Source organism: Crocodylus siamensis, chromosome 15 (genome assembly GCF_052110815.1).
Source record: "Crocodylus siamensis isolate JL-2025a chromosome 15, ASM5211081v1, whole genome shotgun sequence".
Classification (NCBI taxonomy): domain Eukaryota; kingdom Metazoa; phylum Chordata; order Crocodylia; family Crocodylidae; genus Crocodylus; species Crocodylus siamensis.
In genome coordinates this window covers 349472-362028 of record NC_143409.1, presented here as the reverse complement: position 1 = coordinate 362028, position 12557 = coordinate 349472, and the positions used below count along the sequence as shown (strand labels likewise).

General features: G+C 65.7%; 1 protein-coding gene across 4 annotated transcripts in view; it reads right to left on the bottom strand.

Moving 5' to 3' along the window:
• Positions 1-12557, bottom strand: part of MAP1A (microtubule associated protein 1A) — a 78683-nt gene that overhangs the window by 13063 nt on the left and 53063 nt on the right. For all 4 annotated transcript variants that reach the window (XM_090029147.1, XM_090029145.1, XM_090029146.1 and 1 more), the window contains 2 exons: positions 683-765; positions 37-177 (listed from right to left, as the gene is read on the bottom strand). In XM_090029147.1, coding sequence (XP_089885273.1) covers positions 37-177; positions 683-765 — 224 coding nt within the window. The remainder of the gene's footprint in view (positions 1-36; positions 178-682; positions 766-12557) is intronic.

Sequence of the window (12557 nt, the reverse complement as noted above, 5' to 3'; positions counted from 1 at the left end):
TGCTGGGGCCAGGCCCCAGGCCCCTTCCCCGCTCACCTGCGGATCCTCAAGGATCTCGGCAAATCTCTGGTAGCTGAAGGTCCCAGCCTGCAGGATGAGGTCTCCCTCCTGGTCGGAGCTCTGCCCACACAGGATCAGCAGCTTGTGGGCAGACGGATCGCACACCAGCGAGCGCACCTGTTGCCGGAAGCAGAACGCCATCACCTCCATGGAGCCACCCCGGGCCCTGCACCCGTACCAGCCCCAGCCCCTGCGAGGCAGCAGCACGTGCTCTGGCTGGCCTGGCTCAGCTCCCAGCTGGTTCCTCCCTGTCCATACAGGCTGAGCCTGTGTAGAGGCTAGGGGGGACCATGTGCACAATTCCCCAAGGCCTCAGAAACCCCCCTCCAAGCCAGCCCCCCGCCCCTGCTCCCAGCTGCTCTTGGGCCAGGAGACAGCAGAGGCCAGGCAGGCTGGCTGGGAGGTCAGGCTGGGGGAAGAGGGTGGTCTTGGCACGGAGCTGCCAGCTCAAGACTCAGTCTGTTCCTAAAGGGTTAATGCACAGGATCCCCTGCCGGGAGCATGCTCCTCTGCCCCGGTGTGCTCAGCACCGTCCCCATCACCAGCACAGGAATATCAGCACGGGATGGCATGGGTTGTCCAGTGCAGACTGGCCCTGCCGCCCATCGGTGCCCGCCCTCACCTCCGACACGACGCTCTCCACATTGGGGTTCACCAGGATCACGGTCTCCAGGGAATCGCTTTGGTGGTGCAGGGTCCTTTGGCCTGGGGAGAGATGCAGGGCTTAGGTGGCAGCAGGAGCCTGTGGCCAGCGCTAGCCCCTTGGGGCTTTACCCCACTGCGCGCAGCACGGCGCGGCACAGCCCAGCCCATCCCTCTGGCTTCAAGGCCTCATGCCAGCTTCAAGGATAATGTAAGATTTGGCTTCTGACAGCCAGAGCCAACCCCTCAGGGGCAGCCTGTGCTCTGGCCCAGCCCTGTGCCCCCCGCTGCAGCTCATGCGATCCCCTCACTGCCTGCGAAATGCTGGGGCAGCGCTGCACAGCAGCACCACCCTGTCCAGATGCCAGGGACACGGCACTTGGGAACTGCCCGTTGTGGCGCAGTGACCGGCTCACACCATGCCCGACACCCGCCCTGGGTCTCATCACTGCTGCCCCAGGAGCCCTTTACATGCCAGGCTTGTCCTCCCAGGACCCAGCTGGGCTGGTCCTTGCTGAGTGATACAGAGCGTGGGGGCAGGGGGCGGGACAAGGAAATGCTGGGCTGGAGGAAGTGGGAGACCAGAAGGGCACGCCCACCCACCCCACGACATGGGACTAGAGGCACTGTAGGCTTTTTCCCTGGGCCGGGCCTGACAAGCGCGTCCGGGGGGGCACTGGCTTGCTGCCGGCTCCCCCGGCTGGGCTGGGTTCGGCTGGAGCAGCTCAGACCTCTCCTGTGGGCACCGGCCTGGCTCTGCCATCTGACCCCGCAGCACGGTCACTGTGCCCTGCAGCCAGGCGTGGACAAAGGAGTCTGACACGTACCGGGGACCCGGGGTCCGACCCAGCCGAGGCTCCTGAGGCTCTGATCCCAAACCCCCTGCGCTCAGCATCTGGCTGGAGCTCTTGGTCCCCAAAACTGTGCCTTCCCAAGCAGCCAGCACCTGACCCCCCAGCCCATAGGGCCCAAGTTAGCTGGGGCACCCACCACTTAGCTGTGGGTCCTGGCTGGCAGAGGGCTGAGCCTAACCTGCATGGAGGGCAGGAGCTGCTTGCCTGCCACGATGCAATGCGCTGCACCCTGTGCTGCACTCAAGTCCTGCCTGCCACGCAGGCTGGCCCGAGTCGTGCAGACAGCAGCCAGCAGCGGGGCCCCCGGGGGGTGGGAGGCAGAGCTGCGCAGCAAGGGGCCGTGGCTGCCACGCCGGGAGCGCAGCGCGGGCAGGGGTGGGGGCGTGCAGGGCAGGCTCACCTCCACGCGCCCTCTGCGCGCGGCAGCCGTGCCAGCGGTGCTCGGGGCAGCGCCGCGGCCGTCTCGCACAACTGCTGTTCAGGAGACGGGCTCCGAGCTGCAGCCGAGCTATTTATACCTCATGCCTGCCCTTGCTGCAGCTGCCCCACCAGACAGCAGCTAATGGGCCGAGCAAAGAGGGCCCCGAGCGCCGGTCCCGGGTGCAGGCTGTCTGGCAGGGCTGCAGGCCTGGGGGAGGGAGGCGGCGGGGTGGAGGGGTGGCCTGTGCCCGCTGGCGGCAATTGCTTCAGCCTGAGTGCAGACGCGCTGTGTCAGGGCCTGGCGGCGGGGCCAGGAAACATCTGCTCTTCCTATGAAGTGGATTGTACCGCTCCGCGTCCAGCTCGCCCGGCACCAGGCCCCGGTGGTCCCGCTGCCCCCATCCCTGGCCCACACTGCCCGTGCCCCCCGCACTGCCTGGAGGGGCCAGGCTGGGGCAGCCGCAGCCTGGAAGACAAGGGCTAGGGCTGAACAAAGCTGGCTGGTTCGTATTCTGCGCACAGCCCAGCCGCCCACGCTGCAGAGGCCCCTGTCCCCGTGCCCCCGGAGGTGCCCGGGCCGTGGGGCAGGAGCTGCCGGCAGGTGGAGGAGCCGGGCCGCCCCCCGGCCTCCCGCTGGGCCTGTCGCAGGGGCGGCCTCGTCCTCCTGCGCAAACAGCTGCTGCCCTGCAACCCAGCCCTGCCTGAGCCCACCCTGCCCCGCGAGCCGGAGTGCCACGCGTGGGCTGCCTGCCGTGACACGCAGGGACATGTGGCGGGAGCAGGTCCTGCCCCCCGACCCAGGCCTATGGCAGATCCCAGCCCCCAGCCCTGGCACTGCTGCCCCGAGGCGACACAGGCAGCGCTGCGATGCACACGTGCTAACGAGCGGAGGCGCCGCCAGAGCTGCAGCCTCCCCCTGGCTTCAGCCATCTCCGAGCGCTCGCGGCAGACGGGGACCAGACGGTGACTCAGCAGAGCGACGGTGCTACCGCTACTGACGCAGGCCCTCACACGGCTCCCGCCACCGCCCCCGACACGGAGGGCGGCAGGGCCAGCGTGTGGCACGGCACTACTGTTCCTTCCCGCACCTTCCCCGGAGCTGCGGGGCGCAGTGCAGCGTGGCTCCCCGAGTAGGAGGAGCCCACGTTGCTGCCCGTACAGGGGGTGCGTGGGAAGGCTGCCTGGTCCCTGGGGTGCTCAGGCCACTGTCTGGCCACCCCGAGGAAGCCTCATCCCATGCAGTGGATACCAGCCCCACAGCCCTGGCACAGCGTCCTTCCGCGGGCGTCCCCGCCCAGCCCCCTACGCACGAGGACTCGGGCCTCGCACACAACTGGGCACTACGCCTGGAGCCGCGTCCCGGTGCTGGCAGCCAGGGGCCCGGCCCAGCCTGGCCTGTCAGCGGCAGCAGAAGAGGTGCTGTGCGAGAGCGTGGCCCGGAGAAGTGGTCACAGAGGGCACGAGTCTGCCCCCGCGGCTGAGTGCCAAGTGCCCCCTCTGTGCACTGCCACCCTCCGCGTGACTGCGGGACCCACTGGGCACATGCCCTGCCCCTGCTGGTGCTCTCCGCGCGGGGCCGAGTGCTGCAGGGAGGTCCAGGGAGACAAGGCTCGGTCCTGAGCTGGCCAAGCCTGCCCCAGCCCCATGCTTTGGGCCCCACCGTCCAGCAGGGAGCTGGGGCAGTGAAGCCCGGCACCTCCTCCCGGGGGAAGGCCAAGGCAGGCTGTGCATGGGCACACGCTCTCTGCCCTGGAGCCAGTGTCCAGAGTCACACTTTTCAGACACCGGGTACAGCCCAAGCCGGGGCCAGTCCAGCTGCACAAGTGACCAGTGAAACGGAGCTGCTACAGAGGCTTCCACCTCCCCCGTGACAAACAGATTTGAAGCCTCTTTGGGGACCTTATGGTCAGCGCGACCCTGATACCACACCAACTGGAAATGGGCCAGTCCTTTGGTTTCACCAAAAGCAACAGCCCTGGGTGCTGGCGCCTGTCGGGCCGAGCAGGACGTGTGGCACGACACACAGCACGTGCATTCCTCCTCGGCAGGCTGCGAGTGTGCCCGGTGCAGGGCCCTATCACTGCGCTGTGGCTCGTGGCAGACAACCTGCTCCTGAGGCATGTGGCTTCTTGCCACCGTCCTGCCCCACGGCCACTTGCAGCTGCTTCCTGGAAGGCTCCACGCTGCCGTCGCTGGCTGCCAGCAACCGCGTCACGTGCAGGTGTTGTTCCCTCAGGGCTCGCTCCTTTCCCAGATCACTCGTACACTGAAGTGGTACCAGGCGTGGCACCCCGAGGTGCCCACCAGTCATACCCACAGTGCCCCGGCCTCCTGTCTCCCAGGGGCGCAGCACATGAGCAGGCCCTCGGCCGAGTACGGGGAGTCCCTGCACCAGCGTGTAATTCTAGCAGTTGCATCCAGCCTCCTGCAGGCTCCCGAAGGGCTCGGGACAATCTTGCAGGGGATCTGTCCTCTCTCGGGCAGCTCCTTGTGGGGCATTTGGCAGGCATTGAGCCCCGTGACACCAGGGAACAGGGAGAAGGAGGGGAGAGAGGGAATAGCTTCAGGGGAGGTGGAGATGCCTGTCACCTTCTGTGCATGTGCATGACTGTTTCCCCATCCTTGCTAGGCTGGTGCACACCAGTGGTGGTGAAGGTCACGTCTCTGTTCCAGGGGTCACAACAGCCATCTGGGTAGGTGCAAATGAGACAGCACAGCTGTCCAGGGGCACACAGGGTCCTCAGTGGGACAGGGACGGACAAGGACAGGCCATTTGTTTCTAATGCCTGGAAGTGGTGAGGTGGTGAATGTGGGGACTAGCCTGATGGCAACTGGAAACAAAGGACCAAGATCCTGATGTCCTGGGCTGGGGGCCCTGGGCAGAGGGAGGGAGATCCTGGCGCCAGGGCAGAGAGAGGGCCGGGAGGGAGGTCATTTGGGAAAGTGGCTGTGCCTTGCTATCGTGACTGCGGCGCCCCTTGGTTTCCAGTTGCCCAGTGGATACCAGTTTGGTTTACGCAGCTTTCCAGTGCGGCTGCAAACTGCTGCTTGCAGCACAGCCCAAAGGCAAGGTCGTTACCGCTTCTTTCTTACCTGCAAGGTGGGTCCTGTCCCAGAGAGGACATGCAAAGGGCGCTGGCACAGTGCATCCGCACAGACATCACATCTGTGACATCAGCACATGAGTGCAAAGCTCTGACCCGCACAAACGGTCTCTAATAGCACCCAGGTCTCAGCTTTGCGTTACTTGCACCACGGTGCCTGGACACAGCCTTGCCCAGGACGAGGCTCACAGAGGGCTCTGTGCGCCAGCCACGTTGCTTCCCACCCCGCCTGCTCCCAGGACCCTGTTCCTCTGATGGACAGAAACCTCCTGTCTTCCTGCCCGAGCCTGTGCACGGCCAATTTACTCTCATTTGCTCCTGTCCAACAGTCCTTCAGCTTCAGCAGCTTGCTACAAACGTGGCTTTGTTTAGTACTCTGAAGGCCAAGGTCAAAGTGGGTCCACGGTCCTCCCTGGCGACTGCTCCTGCTCCTGCTCCACCCGCAAGGCGGCTCCCATGCCATGTTCCTGTCACCTCCATAGCCCAGGCTGCTCTGCTGCTGGCGGGTCCAAGGGCTGCATTCGTGCCTTGGAAACCGCCAATTCCCCAGGTGCGTGGAGCTTGCTTGGAGGTGCAACATCAGGCCAGATGGCACCTGATTCAGAGCAGCGTGAGCTTTTGTAGGCAACAACCTACTTTCCCAGATGGAGACGGGAGAAACTGGACTCCAGCAGCTGAAGCAGAAAGCTGCCTGGGACGTTAGACACGCTGGGGGTCCCTGCTGCCCACAGGACAGGGTCTGGCCCCTTAGACTTGGAAGTCCCCCACGTGGGTCGCCCCTGTCCCCCACCCCTGCAATCCGCTCTCACCTGACCAACGTCTGGCCCCTCAGGATGGGACCTTGCTGCTCAGAGTCGGTTCGGTGAAGGTCACGTGGCCCCCCAGACTCGTGAGACAAGGGGTGCGCTGGGATGGCACCCCCGTCCACTTCTGCAGCTCTCCCCCGAAGCAGCAGGCTCCCCTCACCCCCCTACCTGCAGTGAACCCAGACCCCCTGGGCCTGGGCACGGCGCTCCAGACCTCGCAGCCTTGTGGAGCTGTGCACACAAAAGCCCACCTTTGAAGAGAGCCCCGGCTCAGTGCGAGGGACCACTTGGTGCATATATTTGCATAACTTAACACAGATTTATGCAAGCTGAAAGGCAGCCACCCCCTTCACTCTGAAATGACATCACCGGTCGGCGATGGCAACGGGCTCTTTCATAAGGAGGCTGAGAAGGTTCCAACTGCAGCTCTTGATGCCAACAGGAGAGAAAGGCCCCAGCCCCAAACTGAGTCTGCTAGGAGGAGGAACAATGCCTGTGCTCCCCTGCACACTCGGCACGGTGGGCGGCTGGGCCCTGGAGCAGGGGCTCTGCCTGCACTCGGGTGCAACGACCCTGCTCTGCGGAGGGATGGCCGCCCTGCAGGGCAGCAGGCAGAGCCAGGCCCCGGCGCGTGGGCAGAGGACGAGCCCAGGCTGGCAGAGGTGCCTGCCCTGCTAGGCAGGGCTGAGACGCATCATGGTCTCAGCAGAACGGGCCCAGAAGGAGCTGCCCGCGGGGGGCCCCAGCAGAGCCGCAGGGGCAGAAGCGGCTGTGGGTGCGACCAGCATCAGCAGCGCAGCGTGCAGGGGGCTCGTGCACTGCCTGCTTGCGCCTCATCCCAACAGGCACTTGGTTTAAAAGCAGACCGTCCCCCCGCAGCACCGTAGGGTGCAGTGCTGAGCGGGGGGCCGGTGGGGGCAGCGTGGTGGATTCCAGGCCATGGCAGCCGTGGCCAGCAACTCCCATCTCCAACAAAGCTGCCTGGGCAGCCGGGCTGGCAGGAACGAGCACACATGTGCTCTGGCCGCTGCTGGGCCTTTGGGAGAGGAAGGGGAGTGCTGGCTCCCCTCACGGCAGGACAGGAGCACGTGCCCCTCACTGCGATGGGGCAGACAAAGGCTCAGCCCTGGCCCCACAGCCTCCCTGGAAATCCAGAGGCAGGGGTGGGGCAGGGCCTCGCACTCGCAGCTGGTGGTCCCGTGGTAACCCCGTGCCCAGGAGCCGGGGGGGGCCAGGCGGAGCTGGTCTGATGCTCACGCTGGCAGCAGGAAGGGCAGCTGGTACCACAGGCACCAAAAAAACTATCCTCCCTTTCAGCATCAGGCACCACAAACAAGGAGCAGATGCCTGATGGGCCAGAGCACACGTGGTCTCCTGCTGCCGCCACGATGCAGCTGGGATGAGGGTGGCAGGAGTAGAGGAAGCATCCCGCTCGCTCTCTAGGGGCAGCCCCCTCCTGCCCCCGTGCATGTGCAAGTGCCGGGTTCCTCGCCCTGCTTTGGGGGCAGCTCCCCACCTGTCCCGTGGCATGAGCTGATACCCGCACCCTCTGTTGTTGCTTGCGCTGCAGGGAGACATGGCGGTCCCAGGCCCCCAGGGTTGCCCCGTGCTGGGGGCTATCCATGCCCGCAGTGAGAGGCAACGGCTGCCCAAAGGCCTTGCACTCACATGGATGGGGCAGAGTCTGCTTATTTCTCTGGGGAGGGACATGCTGAATGCAGATCCCTGGGCTTCTACCACAAGCCCCAGCACAGCTACTGTCCCCTGCCCAGGGCTCGGTGGGGGGCACCCATCAGACGTGCTTTGCTCGCTCCTTTCCTGTCTGCTGCTCTTCCAGGACTTCTACCCCCCATGCACCAGGCCCCACGGCAACTCCCGCTGGTTCCCTCTCCATGCACAAGGAGCGCCGAGCTATTCAGATGCAATGGAAGAGCTCTGGCAGGTGAGACCAGTGCTCTGCCCTGGACACCCAGTTGCCCTGGGGACATGGAGGACCCAGGTTCAAGATCTGGCCTGCATCAGGAAGGATTCAGCTGTGGGTCTCTCACAACCCCTAGCCTCGCCCAGCCAGCCCATGCACCTGCCTTCCTGACTGGGACCCCAACGAGAGCTGGCGAGTGGCCCGGTCTGAAAGCACAGGCTGGGCCGAGCCAGGAGCAAGGCTGCAGGTAGCTTTGCACATGTCCAGTGCAGAAAGGCGAGGGGGGGATCCATGCCTGTCACTGGTGCCCCGCACTGCCACCTGAACACCACCATCCCTTTGTGGGTCCACGGAGCTCCTCCTCTGCCTGCCCACAGACAGCCACAACCAACAAGGCCCTGCACAGACCGCAGGGCACAGAGGATGCCTGCAGCCCTCCCTCCTCGCCACCGGCACAAGGACACGCAGCGTGGCAGTCAGGCCTGGGGGGTTGTGCAGCCCACACTCTCCCCCACAGGCCTGAAGTCACCCTCAGGTCTGAACGTAGATGCACCTTGATGGCAGAGACCCTGGGTGGGCACAGCACACGTGCCTGGCAGCTGTCGGCGCTACATGGCAGTCCGGTGCTGGAGCCGGAGCGGGAAGAGACAGTGTGGGGAAGCAGCTCAGGAGTCTGTTTGCTGCAAGGTTTCTTCCAGTTTAGCTGGTGAGAAATGGGTGGAGGCAGGAGGCCCCTGCTCGCAGGCGGAGGGTGCCCAGTGGGCACAGCCAGGGCAACACCCCTGCCTCAGCCAGAGGCATGGTTACTGGCCCCTGCACCTTCCCGTCTCCAGGTTGGATCTGCTGTGACAGTTGTTCCCTGCACCAGGCCTCAGGGCTCCCTGCCTCCCAGCACCAGCTGTGGGTGCAGAGGCCTGCAGCTGTGGCCTCACCTGCCAGGCACCACCGGGGCCGGCGCTGGGGAACCAGAGGCGCTGATCTCTTGGCAGCACGTCTGTGCTTCTCCTCCAAAGGAAGCATTGAGGTGCGTGAAGCCATCTCCTCAGGAAGCCCCCGGCGCACGAGCCAGGCTAATTATCGGCTTCGCTCCAGGCTCCTTTCAAAGGCTGGCTCCACCAGTTCCTGCGGCCAGCTCAGGCTCCAGTTAAGCACTATCCAAAATACGGATGCTAATGGCTAGTGCTTCTTGCCACCACGGGGCCAGGCTGGGCCGACAAGCCTGGTGAGAACACAAGCACGCATGGCAGATGGGGCACATGAGGAAGGAAGGAATCTGGGCCATTTCAGGCTCAGCAAGGACAGAGGGGACAAAGCAGTGACCGACCTAGGCCTGTCGCGCAGACGCTGCCGGGCCCTGCTGGGCAAGTGACTCGTGAGCAGGACGCATTGCAACGCTGCAGACCGCCGCCACCGGCACCTGCCACCGCACGGACCTGGCCCTCCCCGACAAGTGCCTCGCGCCGACACCGCACGGGGCCGCTGGGGCAGCCAGGTTAGAAGCAGCCCCTCACGTGCAGGCCTGTGCGGCAGGGCCTGCGCTCAGCATGCGGCGCAGGCAGGGGGTCATTTCACGGATGGCCCTCCCGAGAGGGAACGTCTCGCGCCAGCAGTGCGAGCTGTCCCAGGAGCGCGGCGGTGCCACCTGCACATGCCCCACAACAGGCACTGCTCAAACCACGACAGCTATGAGGGCAACAGGCTCCTGAACCCTGGCGTGCCAGGCGCACCGCCAAGCACTGGGCTCCAGTCTCGCTGCAGCTAGTGCTCAGGGCAGCCAGGGCTGAAGCCCAAATGCTTGGGCAACAATAAATAGCAGCCTTTGTCCTTCTCCTGCCCCCTCCTTCCCCAGGTTCATAGATTGTAAGGGGCTGGAAGGGACCTCGCAAGATCATCGGGTCCAGGCCCCCTGTGCTAGGCAGGGCCCCTGTGAGCAAGGTCCATGAGCAGGACCTAGAGCAGGTGGATGCTCCAGTGCCCCCGGAGCTGCATAGGGAAGCAGGCACTGGTGCTGCAGCAGATCCCGCGGCCCCGGGGTCAGTGACTGCCCTGTGCTGGGCAGAGCCAGGGGGTCCCAGGACCCTGCACGGGGCTGCCCCAGCCAGCCCGAGCTACCGACAGCAGAACTTGCCTTGGGGCCTGCACTGTCCTGCAGCTCCACCACCACTGCCCCTCATCTGGGAACCTCAGCCCTGTGCCCACGTGGAGAACGGGGCCAGGTGGCCAAGGAGGGTTCACCCCTTCCCATCAGACCAGGGCAGGGAAGACGGCCGAGCCACTCCTCCTTTTACCCTGCAGCGCGGTGAGCCAAGCGCCTGCTCCCAGGACATGGGAGATCTGACCATATTCCCTCCTCTGCCATGGGGACTTGGACCCACATGCCCCCGGTTCCACGGAGAGCACCCAGCTCTGCCGGGCAGCGCCAGGCATGGGGCTTGTCCCTTCCGCCGAAGCAGCTTGCCCCATACACAGCACTCACACCCTACGGGGCCAGAAGGGAGTCTAACACAGAAAGATAGGGTACCCATGGCTCTGGCAGCCCCAGGGCCAGGTAGCAGCTAGCAGGGATAGCCACCTGGGGGGCTGCACTCAGGCTCTTGTGCTTCCTGGCCAGCGCATATGCCCTTGGGGAGCTGCCAAGACTCAAAGGCCACTCGAGGAAGACTCAGCCCCTGACGCTCCCACCCACGTCGCAGGGTGGGCAGGACACTCTAGTGCTCCGTGGCCCGGGATGCACGCAGGGCAGCACAGCAAGGCACGGGGCGCAGGCCATGCACATTCTGCCCCTGTCCTGGAGCCACAGGACCTTGCCCCAGCAGATGCGCTGGCCCGTAGCAGGCTGGTATGTGGAGCAGGGGCTGCGGCCCCAGGCGGAGGCTCTGCGCGGGCGTCTGTGGGAGGAATCCAGAGAATTCGATCAGCTGCTCAGGCAGGATGTGCAGAGACAGCGCACACCGAGAAACCCGGATCAGAATAGCCCCAGCCACACCGGCCCCCGGCAGACCCCCACAGGCTGTGCCCAGGACCCCACCTGTGGCCAGCGGCAGGCCCTCCCCAAGGGAGCGCTGCTGGCTGAGGGCCACAGACTCCTCTGCTCCAGGGGCCCAGCCCAGGTGCCCACGTGCCAGCCTGGGGTGGCCAGCAGCCTCTCCTGGAGCCGCTACAGCCCACGGTCCGTCTCCATCACGCATCGCATGCCCCACTTTGCTCCTCAGGGTGCTCCTGCTCCACGAGGCCCAGCTACACAGGACGCATACAGGGGAAGCAACACAGCCTCTCAGAGGCGTCCCGGCACAGCACCCCCTTCACCCCCCTCTGCCGCCCCAGCCAGTCCCTTCTCGCACTCTCCCCTTCCTCATGGTGACCTTGCTGCTCGCATGCCCCAGCCCTGCACAACCAAGACCTACAGCCCTGGCTGGCGGCTGCACTGGTGGCAGGGTAGGGGGTTCGGTGCGGTGTGCTTTGCTCCGGGAAATTCTCCTGGGGGATGCTTCTGCCAGAGAAGGACGATGCCAAATCCCCACGGCCCTCTGTGCCCCCAGGGCACATGTGAGGCACTGGGGCTTCTGCTGGCTGTGCCAGGAGCCAGGCCCCCTGCGCGCGTGCAGCACCGTCTCTGCAGGAAGGTGTGCAGATTGCTGGCCACCAAAGTGCCCGCAACCCTTCAGGCCTGGCGGAGGGGAGAGGGCCTGAGCGTGCCTGGGACAATGCTGTGCCTGAGGGCTGGCACCCGGGGTCTGGCACCGGCGGGTGGAAGGAAGGGCCCTGCCCTGAGCCCGGCAAGTCTGAACCCAAGAGCTTGTTTTCTCTGCAGTCAGGAGCCAGCAGGCACCAGCTGCAGAATTTGCCGCAGTGTGTGTGTGTGTGTGTGTGTGCGCGCGCACGCGCGAGTGTGTGCGAGTGTGCAGCAGCCACGCTCCTCCCTCACCACTCACTCCATGCGTCCAACGCCTGCCCTGCCTCCCCAGCCCCCCCACCCAAGTCCCAGCCCAGCCCACCCCAGCAGGCTCTCCCCCTTCGCTGACAAGCCTTTTGTTGGCTCCAGCACAGAGGCTCTGTGGCTGCCGCGGGGGCTGGCGTTTCTCCCCTCGCTGCCAGCATGGCCTCCTCTGGCCCACGCTCACTCGGGATCAGGGCTGGGGCAGCCCCCGCTGCATACAGCCGCCTGCCCCTGCCATCGCTGAGCGAGTCTCAGGGCTTGCCATCCCCACCCTGCGACAAGCTCCAGCGCCGGAGGGTAGCGCCGGGCCTCGGACTGGGCCAGCCTGCAGCGCTGGAGCCGAGGGAGGGCCCTGCACCGCTACCCTGGTGCTGGGGGTGCAGGCGGCCGCAGGCTCCAGGGGCCCTGCGTGGGCTGAGCAGCAGGCCGCAACCGTGGACCAAGGCCAGGGCGAGCACACGCGTTGCCCCCTTCTCCAGTCCAAAGAAAGCGCAGCTGAAGCACTGCCCTTGCCCAGGCCCAACGCCAGCGCCAGCCGCTCCACCTGCCCTGCCCAGGCCCGTCCCACCCCGCCTGGCCTGGCCCCGCTGTCTGGTGCCCGGGAGGGGCCGCCGGCAGCTCCCCCTTCCCCCGCCCCCGAGCTGGAAGCACTGGGATGTGCTGGAGGTTCCTGCTGCGGGAGAGGGCAGCGCTGTGCAGCTCTGAGCCCGGTGCCAGCCTGTGCAAAGAGCCCGGTGCACACAGGGAGGGGGGCGAGGGAAGGAGCCCAGGCATCCATCTGTCCAGCAGCACTGCATCCCTCCTGTCCTCACC